Genomic DNA, 13620 nt, shown 5'->3' with positions numbered 1-13620 from the left:
ATCATGACCCGAGCTGAAATCAAGAGATGGACTCTTACCCAACTGAGCCACCCCAAGAAGCTTATATTCTATGAGGAAAAATATAGGAGCTAGATGAGATTATGCAGACCTTAAGGGGTACCCAGAATGTTACTTAAAAAAACCTTGGTTCCACCTGGTTTAGATTCTCATTTGTTTCTCATATAAAAGCAGAATATGTGCCATGAAAAAAAGTTTCACAAAGCAGTTGTTGTAGAAGTTTTTGTATGTCACATGCACTATTTTGGTATTTGTATAGGTGGAAATGTCCTAAAGCAGATTCACATTCTTACAAAGACTCTTACTATAATTGTGCAGGCTTTACCTTGTGGGGCTCAAAGCATTCATGGAACTGGAATGCGGTGGATGTGGGGCCCAAGAGGGACCTTGTCAAGGAGCTTGAGGCAGCTATTAGGAACAGGACTGACCTTCGCTTTGGACTGTACTATTCCCTCTTTGAATGGTTTCATCCACTCTTCCTTGAGGATAAGTCCAGGTCATTCCATCAGCAACAATTTCCAGTTTCCAAGACGCTGCCAGAACTCTACGAGCTAGTGAACAAGTATCAGCCGGAGGTCCTGTGGTCGGATGGTGATGGAGATGCCCCTGATGAATACTGGAACAGCACGGTCTTCTTAGCCTGGCTGTATAACCAAAGGTGTATGTGCTATTAGATCGCCATTGTGACCCAAAATGTCCCTCATACATGTGTTCCCTTGCTTTGTGAAATATTCCCTTTTGGGCTTATCTATGGTGTGAGGCAGGGGGAAATCATTGTAAATAATGCTTATTAGATATATCAGGTCTTTTTAATGTTTATTTTTGAGAGAAAGAGAGAGGCAGAGAGAGGGGGACAGAGGATCTGAAGTGGGCTCTGTGCTGACAGCAAAGAGCCCAACGTGGGGCTCAAACTCACAAACCATGAGATCATGACCTGAGCTGAAGTCAGATACTTAACTGACTGAGCTATCCAGGTGCCCCTAGATATATCAATTTTTACTCCAAGTAATCAGTCAGTAATCAAGACTTACAAATCAGGAGCCAAATACAACTCAAATCTGATTTTGAAATCACTAAAAACCACTAAAAATTTGAAATCACTGAAAAAAAAAAGATAAAATCACAGAATCAAGAACTTTGAAGATGTTAATTTGTGGGTCCCCCCTTTCCCCTTCTGAGACAACAGTTCATCACTGTTTGTGATTATGCGCTTGTCAATTCCTCTAATTGCTTCTTTTCATCTTCTTTGATATCTTTGCTGCTCAGTCACTGTCACCCTTGTCTGCCTCCTCTTTTCCCGTATCAGCACCACCTGTTGCTTTCTAGCATGTTCCAGACTGCCCCATTAGAACAGGGGGTTCTGGCTGAGCTCTTCTGTTAGGCTTGAACCTTGTGACCAAATTTATATTTGTAACTAGAAAATACTCAGTGTTGTGGTATGAAATCAGGGAGTGTTGTACTTGTGTTCCCTGGACACACAAGGGGTGTGCATACAGATACTCTGGAGAGCTCTTGATCCTTAAGGCAGCAGTCTGCCCAGGTATGTCCAAGGGGAAAGACTGGGAACCATCCACTTCAATTTGTAAATCATGATAATATCATTGTGGGGATTATTTCATGCCACAGTGATGGCAAGTTAACTTCCCAGAGATTTTCAACATCAGGCACAATTGTAATAGAAAGGCTATATTCAGTTATAGGTGAGAAGAATGTTTTTAAAAAAAAAAAATTAATGTTTATTTTTGAGAGAGAGAGAGTGCGAGCTGGGGAGGAACAGAGAGAGGGAGATAGTATCTGAAGCAGGCTCCAGGCTCTGAGCTGTCAGCACAGAGCCCGACGCAGGGCTCGTTCCCACGAGCCGTGAGATGGTGACTTGAGCCAAAGTCGGATGCTCAACCAACTGAGCCACCCAGAAGTCCCCCCGCTTTTTTATTTTTTTTTTGAGTGTAAACTCAATTCTGGCTATCATTCATAATACATGGGAGAAGGAGCTTCAAATAACAGTGTGATACTCTTTTAAGTGCTGTATGTGCTGGGTACTGGGCTAGGACTAGGTGTTTTACATAAATTCTCTCTTAAAAAATTTTTTTTTAACGTTTATTCATTTTTGAGAGACAGAGAGCGTGAGTGGGGGAGGGGTAGAGAGAGAGGGAGACACAGGATCTGAAGCAGGCTCCAGACTCTGAGCTGATGTGGGCCTCAAACCCACAAACTGCCAGACCGTGATCTGAGCCAAAGTCAGACACTTAACTGAGCCACCCCAGCACCCCTACATAAATTATTTCTAAAAAAATTTTTTTTTAATGTTTATTTATTTTTGAGACAGAGAGAGACAGAGCATGAACGGGGGAGGGGCAGAGAGAGAGCGAGACACAGAATCGGAAGCAGGCTCCAGGCTCTGAGCCGTCAGCCCAGAGCCCGACGCGGGGCTCGAACTCACGGACCACGAGATCGTGACCTGAGCTGAAGTAGGACGCTTAACCAACTGAGCCACCCAGGCGCCCCAGATTATTTCTGATCTAATAACAGATGAGGAGATTATTCAGAGGAGTTAGGTCACTGACTCTGGGGGGGGGAGCTTAGAAAGTGACCCAGCCAGGATTGCAACCACCCAGGTCTGACTTCAAAACTATGGGCTTTGCATTATGCTAGTATGCTATGATGATTTTTCAGGAGCGGATTTCAGTTAGACTTCTTTTCAGGGACATTTCCTTTTATGTAACATGTTTTATTCTTTATTAAAAAAAATTATATTTCAGCCCCGTTCGGGACACAGTCGTCACCAATGACCGTTGGGGACTCGGTACCATCTGTAAGCATGGCGGCTATTATACCTGCAGTGATCGTTACCACCCAGGACATCTTCTGCCTCATAAATGGGAAAATTGCATGACAATAGACAAGTTTTCCTGGGGTTACAGGAGAGACGCCAGACTCAGTGACTATCTTACAATCGAAGAACTAGTGAAGGTACAGTAAAATGTTAGGTGACTATTAAAGTAATATTCTCAATTGTGTGGATGTGTGAGAATTACTTTGTATAATTTGTAGAGCTCAGGGGCCTGTAAACACAGGACATTATTCTATTTGCTGTGTTTGTTCTTCTGGACAGTGGTTACATATGAGTGTGTAAGCACACAAATACAACATATTATTAACACAGTGGCAATGGAATCGTTTCATCTCCCTAAGAACTTTATTCTTAATTTTTTAGGAACTTGTAGAGACAGTTTCATGTGGAGGAAATCTTTTGATGAATATTGGGCCCACATATGATGGCACAATTCCTGTAATTTTTGAGGAGCGACTGAGGCAAATGGGGACCTGGCTAAAAGTCAATGGAGAAGCTATTTATGAAACCTACCCTTGGAGGTCCCAGAGTGACGTCACCCCAGACGTGTGGTAAGTTATTCTTGTTAGCAAGTATTATTTGATGGAGGAAAGCATTTAAAATTTCTGAGATACAAAGAGAAAAGTAGGATAAAAAGGAAATTGGATGCATGCCTGTTATACAAAGCACTTTCCAAGCTATTTACTCTAGAAGAAATCAGCATGTGTTTGAACACTTATTGTTTATCCAGTCAAGCTTAAATCCTATCTAGAAACTTCCTAAGAGTGGGCAAATTTTAGTGAAAAATAGTCAGCTCTTATAAAAATCATAAGCCATTCAGAAAAATGAAAGATGCTGAGTGGTTAATCCGAAAGGAAGACTTTGATTTAGTCATTGAATTCTTATTTCTGCAGATGTTCCATCGTATGAAATTAGCGAGGAAGAGGTGCCAAAAAAATTTTTTTTTAAATCAGCCCAAATAACAGCATTATTTTAATTGATAAAAAACTGATAATTTGTTCATATTATTCTAATAAATCTAAACCTGAAGTTTTTTTTTTTAAGTTTTTTAAAAAAATGTTTACTTATTTTTGAGGGAGAGAGAGCACGAGCAGGGGAGGGGCAAAGAGAGAGGGAGACAGAGGATCCGAAGCAGGCACTGTGTTGATAGCCCACTACCCGATGTGGGCCTCCAACTCACAAAGTGTGAGATCATGACCTGGGCCGAAGTCAGATGACTAACCGACCGAGCCACCCAGGTGCCCCTAAACCTGAAGTTTCTTTATGATTAATTATTTTAGAGGCACCTGGGCGGCTCAGTCAGTTCAGCGTCTGACTCTTGGTTTTGGCACAGGTCATGATCTCGCGGTTTCATGAGTTCGAGCCCGCATCAGGCTCTGCGCTGTCCACGGGGAGCCTGCTTGGGATTTTTCTCTCTGTCCTCTCTCTGTCCCTCCCGCACTCATGCTGCCTCTGTCTCTCTCAAATAAACAAACTGAAAAAAAAAATTTAATTATTTTAACTTGCTTATTTTTCTCTTAACTAGAATCTTCTTTAAAAGCTTTGCTTATGTCTGCACTTTGGAAGGTACCACATGCCAATGAGTATCTGAATCACATTCTGCAAATATGATGGTTCTTGATGTTGGGTCTTAACACATATAAATAAGAGTAGTATAGGGAAGCTCTAAAAATTCACCCGTTGTTGTCACCAGGTGAATACAACCTGATCAAGTATAAACCAAAAATTAGACTAAATCTTCTTTGACTTTACTTATGACTTAAAACTAATTGTCAACTCATCGAAGAAAATAAGGTAAAGCAATCTAGACAGAAGCAACTCATTGTAGAATTTTAGAATGTGTGGGAGAAGCCATAGTTGGAACCCAGTACCAGTCCTTCATTTTACAGAGACTAGTTTAAATCTGGTTTTGGGATTTGCATCTGGGCATATATTTGACAGGGGGGTCTGGTCATGGATTTCACAATCATCAACTATTATTCCATGAAATTTTATCTCAATAAATAAAAGTAACAGCCAAAATATTTAATAAGGTCCGTGAAGCCCCCTTGTGTGGCTTCTGCTGACCGCACCAACCCCAAACCCCATGTGGCCCTGCTCCCCCCTCACAGCAGGAGTTCTTCTGCTGTCCTTGCCCCAGTCATCTGTAGACTCCCAGGTCCTTAGAATCCTTCAGGATTTCAGCCCTAGCTCGCGGTCACTGTCCCCAGAACTACTCTTAACATCACTCTTAGTGATTTGAACACCTATATTCACATTTTTAAAAATTTGCCGCCCCCTGAGTTCTTGTACTCTCTCTTCTGAGCATCTTGTGTGTTCTACCTTTGCTACCTCCTTTCTGGGTCATGCCTTAGATCCTGTATTACCAATAATTGCACTTATTCCATGATCTCAGTTTGAAGCATTATGCTGTCTCCCAAACACCTTTTTAAAACAAATTTTTTTAAATGTTTTTATTTATTTTTGAGACAGAGCAGGAGTGGGGGAGGGGCAGGGAGAGAGGGAGACATAGAATCCAAAGCAGGCTCCAGGCTCTGAGCTGTCAGCACAGAGCCTGACACGGGGCTCGAACTCACAGACTGTGAGATCATGACCTGAGCTGAAGTCCAACGCTCAACCGACTGAGCCACTCCCAACCACCTTTTAAATTTCAGCTCACTCCACATAGCACTTCGGCTTCTGAAAGGATCTGTAATCCACTGATGATACCAATCTGTGACCCCCTCACTTTTTTTCTGTTCCTCAGCCCTTTTCCTTATCCAGGTCAGATTCTGTGGCTTGTCACTCCATGACATACACTCTTTCTCTGTCATACTCACTTGACTTTGATTAAAAACTCAACTCTGGTTAAATTTAGCTCTTCTCATTCCATGCCTGCCCATGGGTAGCTAAAATGTGACTAGAAATACACAGACACACATACACACACAATACCAGATTATTTTTCTTTTGGCTTTAAGGTCAACCCTTGTGTCCTGGGTCCCATCCCAAATTATCCACTCGAGGATATTTTTCTAGCAGTTCTCTCCTTTGCTCCTTATCTTCAACTTTCCCTCTTTATTAGAGCCTTCCTGCCAGCATTCAAACGTGTTATTTCTTTCATCGTAAAAAAGTACTCTTTTGACCCTTAGATTTCCAGCTACCTCCCCGTTTCTCTCATTTCTTTGATAGTAAAACATGTTAAAAGTTTTTTTTTAAACTGGCTATCTTCAATATCTTGCTCCAGTTTTCTCTTGCACCCACTCTGGTCAGGCTTCCGCCCCCACACTTCAGAAAATCGCTGTTATCCAAGCCCTCCATGACCCGTCCTTCACCAAATCCAGAGTGACTTCGTGGTCCGTTTTCTGAGTTTGTGGCAGCATGTGACTCTGTTGACGCCATCTCTGCGCGTTGGCTGCTCCTTCCTAGTGTCTTTTGCTGATTCCACCCCCGGTTCCCAACCATTATATCCTGAAGTGCCTGGGGCTTAGTCCTTGGGCTTCTGTTCCTCCTCTTTATCTTTATTCCCCAGGCAGTCACATCCATTTTCACAGCCTTAGATGCCATACCGATGACCTCTACAGTGCCGACTTTTTCTTGAGCTCCAGACTTACATTCGCTTTCCTGGTCAACATCTCCACTTGGAAGTATAAATACCTTAAACTGTTATGTCTAAAACTGAGGTCCTAATTTTAAAATTTTGCTCTAAACTAGCTCCAAGCAGTCTTCACAAACTCAATTAATGACAGCTTCATCCTTTTAGGTGGTTGTGAGGCCAAAAATCTTGGGAGTCTTCAACTCTCCTTTTATATTTCACGGCCAATCCGTCAGCAAGTATCATTTTTCTCTTTGAAGTATATCTAGAATCTGACCATGTCTCATTCTTTTAGTCTCTATTGTGTCTCCCCTGGATTATAAGCGTCTTTGACTGATCTGTTTACATCCATCCTTGCCCCTTTCATCTTTCTGCCACAAAACCTTTGAAATAATAAAGGCAGGTTATGTCACTACTACGCTCAAATTCCTCCAATGGCTTCCGGTCTCAGAGAACGAGCCAGATCTTGTAGAGGCTTATAAGGTCCCATAAAAACTGGCTCCTTGCTGTCTCTGATCTTATCTGCCATCATGCTTTCCCTCACTTTCTCTCCTGCCCTTCTTGTTGCCATGTCAGCAGGCCAAGCATACTCCTGCTTGCTGTTCTCTCTTCCTCTGATACTCACATGCTCTTCCTCACATTCTTCAGGTCTCCTCAATGCCACCTCCTCAAAGGTGGACTATGAGATTTAAAATAACAACCACATCCCTCCTTTCCAACCTTGCATGCTCTGTCCTCACCTGGCTTCAGTTTTCCCCATAGGACTTCATCATCACGTGCTTATTCTAATTTTTTCCACTACCACATAAGCTCCATAAGGACAGGGACTGTGTTCAATGCTGCGTCTCCAGCTCTAAAACAGTGATTAGCATTTTAAGATTTCAGTAAACGTTGAAAAACTAAGAATGAGTGGGTTCTGTTTTGTGTAGAGCTTACTCTTACCTTTTTTCTCATTCATCGTCTAAGTCTTAGATGAAATGTCATTTTTTTTTAGGCTTCTGCTCATGGTCTAATCTTTTTTTAATTTAAAACATTTTTTTAAAATATTTATTTTGAGAGAGAAAGATAGAGTGCGAGTGAGGGAGGGCACAGAGAGAGAGAGGGAGAGAATTCCAAGCAGGCTCTGCACTGTTAGCACGGAGCCCAATGCAAGGCTCAAACCCACAAAACCACTGTGAGATCATGGCCTGAGCCTATGAGAAGTAAATGAAATGATTTTTTTTGAGAAATACCAAATAAAAGCTGTGCTATAGAGTTACCAATAGGTTTACAACCTATTGGAAATATGTACCCCCCCAATGGAGTCCCAAACTTCACTTCACTTCCTGATTCTTCTTCCCCTCGCCGTTTCGTGGGCTTAGTTTTCGCGGGTTTTGTAATGGGCATGTGCCAAAGAACTGAAGTCTCTGTGTCACCTCAAGGAATGTATGTTTGTACAAAAAGACTAGTTTTTGCCTTACGTGGGCATAGCTGACTTCCGGGTAAGGCTGTAACCTCTGTAGTACTCAGCCAAATGAGGAATCGGGAGGGACTTCACGCTAGGAGATAAATTGCCTGCTGTAACTGCTCCGAGTGTGCCTGTCCATCAGACACCCGCTCTTGCAAGAATGTTGATTAAAGCCTCGCTTCACTGTGCTCAGAGTCTCTGTGCCCGTCCTTTGATTGGGTCAGTGGGCTTATTTCTTACAGAGCTGAAGTCAAGAGTTGGAGGCATTACTGACAGAGCCACACAGGCACCCCGCTGATGGTCTAATCTAAGAGGTCCCTTTTTTATAACCTTTCAATTTACTGTTCTTTCATTGTGCTTATCAAAACTCACACTTTGACATTATTTGTGTGATTATTGAATAGAGTCTTCGTCACTCTAGTCTAAGTTCCATAAGAATAAGAATTAAGTGTCTTGTTTTCTGTTGTATCCCTAACACCAGCGTCAGTACTTGGCCCAGCATTGACACATACAGACTTTTTGATGAGGGAGTATGAAGATTTGAACCAGCAGGTGGACAGCCATTTACTCCTGCATCTTACCTTCTTTGCTCATAATTCCCTCCTATTTCCAACTCCATGGGAACAGTCTGATGAAGAGTAATATTAGAAAAGTCTCTGGGGCGCCTGGGTGGCTCAGTCGATTAAGCGTCCGACTTCAGCTCAGGTCACGATCTCGCGGTCCGTGAGTTTGAGCCCCGCGTCTGGCTCTGGGCTGATGGCTCAGAGCCTGGAGTCTGCTTCCGATTGTGTGTCTCCCTCTCTCTCTGCCCCTCCCCCATTCATGCTCTGTCTCTCTCTGTCTCAAAAATAAATAAACGTTAAAAAAAAGAGAAGTCTCTGTTCTTTTTGGTATAGGGGAAGTGGGGGAGGGAGGTGCTATATTATGATTTATGATAACAAGTATGTATTTGGTCTTGTCTCCATTTCTGGCACAGAGCTCCTTAAACTCTTGGAATCTCCTGAGTGATGAGAACTATACAGATGTCTTTTGTTATGTTAATGAGTTGACTTTTCCACTTCACCAAGGGTGAGGCTGGTTGCCTGGAGACTTTCAGTCCCTCCCTCCAGGAGGAGAGAGGCTGAAGGTTGAATCAGTCACCAATGACTAGTGATTTAATCAATCATAACCATGTAATGAAGCCTCCATATAACCCAAAAGCATGGGGTTTGGAGAGCTTCAGCGTTGTTGGGAGAGGGGTGTGCCTGGAAAGTTCATGGAAGCTCCATGCCCTTTCCCCATACCTTGCCCTATGCGTCTCTTCCCTTTGGCTGTTTCTGAGTTTTATCCTGTTATAATAGACTGGTATGCCAGTAAGTAAAATGTTTGTGTGAGTTTTGTGAGCTGCTGTAGAAAATTAATTGAACCCAGGGAAAAGGTTGTTGGAACCTCCCATCTGTAGCTGGTGGGTTAGAAGACCAGGTGATACCTTGGACTTGTGATTGGTGTCTGAAGTTGAGTGGTGCAGGCAAGCAGTCTTGTAGGACTGAATCCTTGACCTGTGGAATCTGACAGCATCTCCACGTAGATAGTGTCAGAATTAAGTTGAATTGTAGGACACCCAGCTGGTGTTGGAGAATTGCTTGTTGGGGGTGAGGAACCCCCTCTCCAGCCCCCCAAAGACACACTGGAATTGGGAACCCTCTTTGGGTGCTTTTTACTCTACCATGGAGCTATTTTTTCCTTCTATTAATGAAGACATGGGTAAATATTTACTGCATGAAAGTATCTCTGTAAAATAATCCCAAACCTAACACATGAGGAATACCACTATGCTCTTTGCCTCCTTTTAACCAGGTACACATCCAAACCTAAACAAAAGTTGGTCTACGCCATATATCTTAAATGGCCCACATCAAGACATCTGTTTCTTGGCCAACCCATCGCTACCCCAGGGGCAACAGAGGTAAGGAGATTTTATCTTTATTGTGTCTCACTAGCATATCCTAGGGAAAAACAGAATGAAACTTTTAACTTCAAGGAGAGCCTTACGTATGTTCCATTTATACCTCATGAGAGTATGGGTTTTCTCCCACTACATCCGAAAGCAGAGCATTCCTATGAAATCTTTCATAAGCTGAAATGGTGTAAAGCAAAGAAGCAATTACCATTAATTTATGTGGAAATTTGTTTGAACAGTCCTAGACCCCCACAATAACCTCTCTTAGAAGAGCTCTTCTGATCCCTTAGAACACATCTTGCTAACGGATGCACAAATTGAATGGAGACAAAGCACAGATGCTCACAGACTCAGTTCAAAGCTATGGCGGCTTGATGCTGAAATGCTGAGTATAGGAAGGAACTTGGAGTTACCACTTGCTGCTGTTGGGGTGTGCACTGCCTCTCAAACGGCTCTCTGCAAAACAAACACTAAATGCTATTTTTACTTTTCACTTTTTTTTTTGTAAAAGTGAAAGTCCTCTTTAGATTTCTTTCAGTTACAAAAATAGATACTACTCTAGGCCTTTTATAAAAGTGAAATGGCGTAACACTGACTGTAGGGGATACCTGTAATTTTAAAATGAACTTCGTCAGTGGCAATGTTTGGCCAAACCTTTGAAAATTTTCTTTTCATTTCCCAGAAAACTAAACTTAAAATACAGCTATCTCCATGCGTATCAATGTAAAATAGATATTCTTTTTTACGGTTATTTTATGTTGTTCAAGTTCTGGAAGCATCCAAAATGATTCTGGAATTTATAAATAAATGAGTAAAGCAAACTCAGGTTCTTTCCCAGACATCCCATCCCAGAATACATCAGAATAAAAGTAAGATGTTGTAGTCGTACTATTTTAAGTCATTAAAAAAATCTGGAGGAAGTTAATCTAACAGTTGTAGGCGACAGATCTGGTATTGAGTTCATTTTGATGCATTTTATAGCTTGTTTTTAAGAAACAATTTCCTTGGATGTAGATTGTCCATATGCTTCTCCTTGTATCATCTTTCCACATTTCATTTCTAACACTGTGGTTGATCTGGCAGAAAGGAAGATGGAGTTCACATTTGATGTTTAATTACAGCTTAGTGGCGTGGGAATGACATCATCTTTTTATTTTATTTATATTTTGTCTGGCCCCATTAATACTGTAATCTTAAAAGTTCATGGGTTTTGTTTTTGTGTTGTTCCACATGATAGGCAAAGTTTTCTCGTTCAAAATAACCATAGATATGTAGAAAACATATTTAAACCCATTTAGTATAAGAGTAAGGATATAAAACAATTACAGTAGTAATTGATCAGACTTATGTATTGTTGATCAGTTACTGGAAAACCTGGCGAGGAAGGGTAGCTTCCTAGATAAGGGACATTCTATGCAAGAACTATGCAAGTCTTACATTGGGCAGATTGGTCCAGAGTCATTTTCCCTGGTCCTCTCTTCAGTGTTTTCCCTACTCTAACACTATTCAGCCTTTACAGTTCTTCTCTTCCAACTCTTGGACACTTTTACTTGACAGGAATATAGGAGTAAGACGCACGTATGCACTCATTTGGACCAAAGGTTAAAATAGTTTGTGAACCACTAAATAAAAGCAAAAGCTGAGTTTCTTGTCTACAGTGTTTTAAAGAAATACCAGCCACTCTTTCCCAATAAAGTGGGTGAGTCGAAGAGATGCATGTGAAGACATTTCTGTGTATGTTTTTAATTTCAGATTAAACTACTGGGACACGGACAGCCACTTAACTGGACGTCTTTGAAGCCAAGTGGCATACTGGTAGAACTGCCACGTCTAACCTTTGATCAGATGCCCTGTAAATGGGGCTGGGCTCTAGCACTAACTAATGTGATCTAATTTGCAGCAGAGTAGTTCATGCTGCGGGTGCATCGAAGACTCGAAAATATCAGGTTTCTATAATTGCAGCATATAGAGAAAGCAAATGTAAAATTGGTCAAGGAAAGTCAAATATTTAGGCAATTCAGGCCCTTTCCCCTCTTACTGCTTATGTTTGTTGCTAAATTACCCATGTAATTGTTTTACCTGTCCAGTGTACTTTGCCATTGAAGTCTCTTCACACTGAATTTATTTCCATGTGTGATTAAGAGGTGGAAATTTTTGTTTTATGGTAGCCAGGAACTGGTGGTGGTAAGGACTGAATTAAGTCTCCTGAATTGTGTCTCAAATTCCTCTGTTGAAGCCCTAGCCCTCAATGTGACTGTGTTTGAAGCCTTTGAAGAGGTAACTAAGGTTAAATAAAGTCATAAGAGTAAGAGCCTAATCTATACGACTGGCGTCTTTACAAGAAGAGAAAGAGATGCCACTGATGCAAGCACACAGAGGAGAGGCCATGTGAGGACACAGGGAGAAGGCACCATCGGCCAGCCAAGGAGGGAGGCCTTGAGACAAACTCAACCTGCAGACACACTGGGCTCTCAGCTTTCAGGATCGTAAGAAAATAAATTACTGTGCTTTAAGCCACCCAGTCTGTGGTATTTTGTTATGGTGGCCCTAGCAGACTAATACAGGTGGCAGAGATACAATAAATTTGGCCTAATACATACTTCCAGTGCTCATAGTAATTGTCTTTTCCTAAAAAAGTTTTTTTTCGTGAGTTCGAGCCCCACGTCGGGCTCTGTGCTGACAGCTCAGAGCCTGGAGCCTGCTTCAGATTCTGTGTCTCCCTCTCTCTCTGACCCTCCCCTGTTCTTGCTCTGTCTCTCCCTGTCTCAAAAATAAATAAAATGTTAAAATAAAAAAATAAAAAAAAATAAAAAAAGTTTTTTTTCCCTCTTGGTAATAAAACTGATATAGGTTTACTGTAGGTATTTTAAAACATACTAGGGGTGCCTGGGTGGCTCAGACGGTTAAGCTGCCAACCTTAGCTCAGGTCATAATCTTGCAGTTCAAGGCCCGTGTTGGGCTCTGTGCTGACAGTTCAGAGCCTGGAGCCTGTTTTGGATTCTGTGTCTCCCTCTCTCTTTCTGCCCCTCCCCACTTTGTCTCTGTCTCAAAAATAAATCAACATTAAAAAAAATTAAAGTCATTGTTTAGATCACCATTATTACGATTTTAGTACATATTCTTTCAGGTTTTTTGAGGGGGTGTGGGATTGGACCTATGGGCCAATTTTTGTAGGTGAGCTCATATGAGCTCCAATTTAAATTAATATATATGTTTTGGGCGCTTGAGTGGCTCAGTCGGTTGAGCGGCCGACTTCAGCTCAGGTCATGATCTCACAGCTCGAGTTTGAGCCCCGCGTTGGGCTCTGTGCTGACAGCTTGGAGCCTGGATCCTGCTTCAGATCTGTTTCCCTCTCTCTCTGCCCCTAACCCACTTGCATTCTGTTTCTGTCTCTCTCAAAGGTAAATAAACATTAAAAAAATTAAAAAAAAAATTTTTTTTTAAATGTTTATTTATTTTTGAGAGAGATAGAGACAGAGCATGAGTCGGGGAGGGGCGGAGAGGAGACACAGAATCTGAAGCAGGCTCAGGGCTCTTGAGCTGTCAGCACAGAGCCCGATGCGGGGCTCAACCCCATGGACTGTGGGATCATGACCTGAGCTGAAGCCAGATGCTTAACCAACTGAGCCACCCAGGCGCCCCCCCCGCCATTTTTTTTTTAATTAATGAATATGTTTCCTACATTTGTCTTCAAGCAAATTGAAGTTTAAAACCTAGTTGATAATTAGGAATTCTACTCAAATCTTCCCTAAGAATGAAGCAAAATATGAAGCAGCAATACAGATTTTGAT

General features: G+C 41.9%; 1 protein-coding gene across 4 annotated transcripts in view; it reads left to right on the top strand.

Annotated features, from left to right (window-relative positions):
* FUCA2 (alpha-L-fucosidase 2) overlaps positions 1 to 13620 on the top strand; it is a 53834-nt gene that overhangs the window by 6690 nt on the left and 33524 nt on the right. For 2 of the 4 annotated variants that reach the window (XM_030316480.1, XM_030316479.1), the window contains exons 3-6: positions 337 to 676; positions 2778 to 2988; positions 3233 to 3420; positions 9727 to 9835. In XM_030316480.1, the coding sequence (XP_030172340.1) occupies positions 337 to 676; positions 2778 to 2988; positions 3233 to 3420; positions 9727 to 9835 (848 nt within the window). Of the gene's footprint in view, positions 1 to 336; positions 677 to 2777; positions 2989 to 3232; positions 3421 to 8371; positions 8436 to 9726; positions 9836 to 11581; positions 12429 to 13620 lie in introns of those variants that run through there. The other 2 variants (XM_030316481.1, XM_030316482.1) reach the window with 2 other exon arrangements.

The sequence above is a fragment of the Lynx canadensis genome, chromosome B2 (genome assembly GCF_007474595.2).
Source record: "Lynx canadensis isolate LIC74 chromosome B2, mLynCan4.pri.v2, whole genome shotgun sequence".
Lineage (NCBI taxonomy): Eukaryota > Metazoa > Chordata > Mammalia > Carnivora > Felidae > Lynx > Lynx canadensis.
The sequence above is the reverse complement of the archived record's forward strand: the minus strand, read 5'-3'. Positions and strand labels throughout refer to the sequence as shown.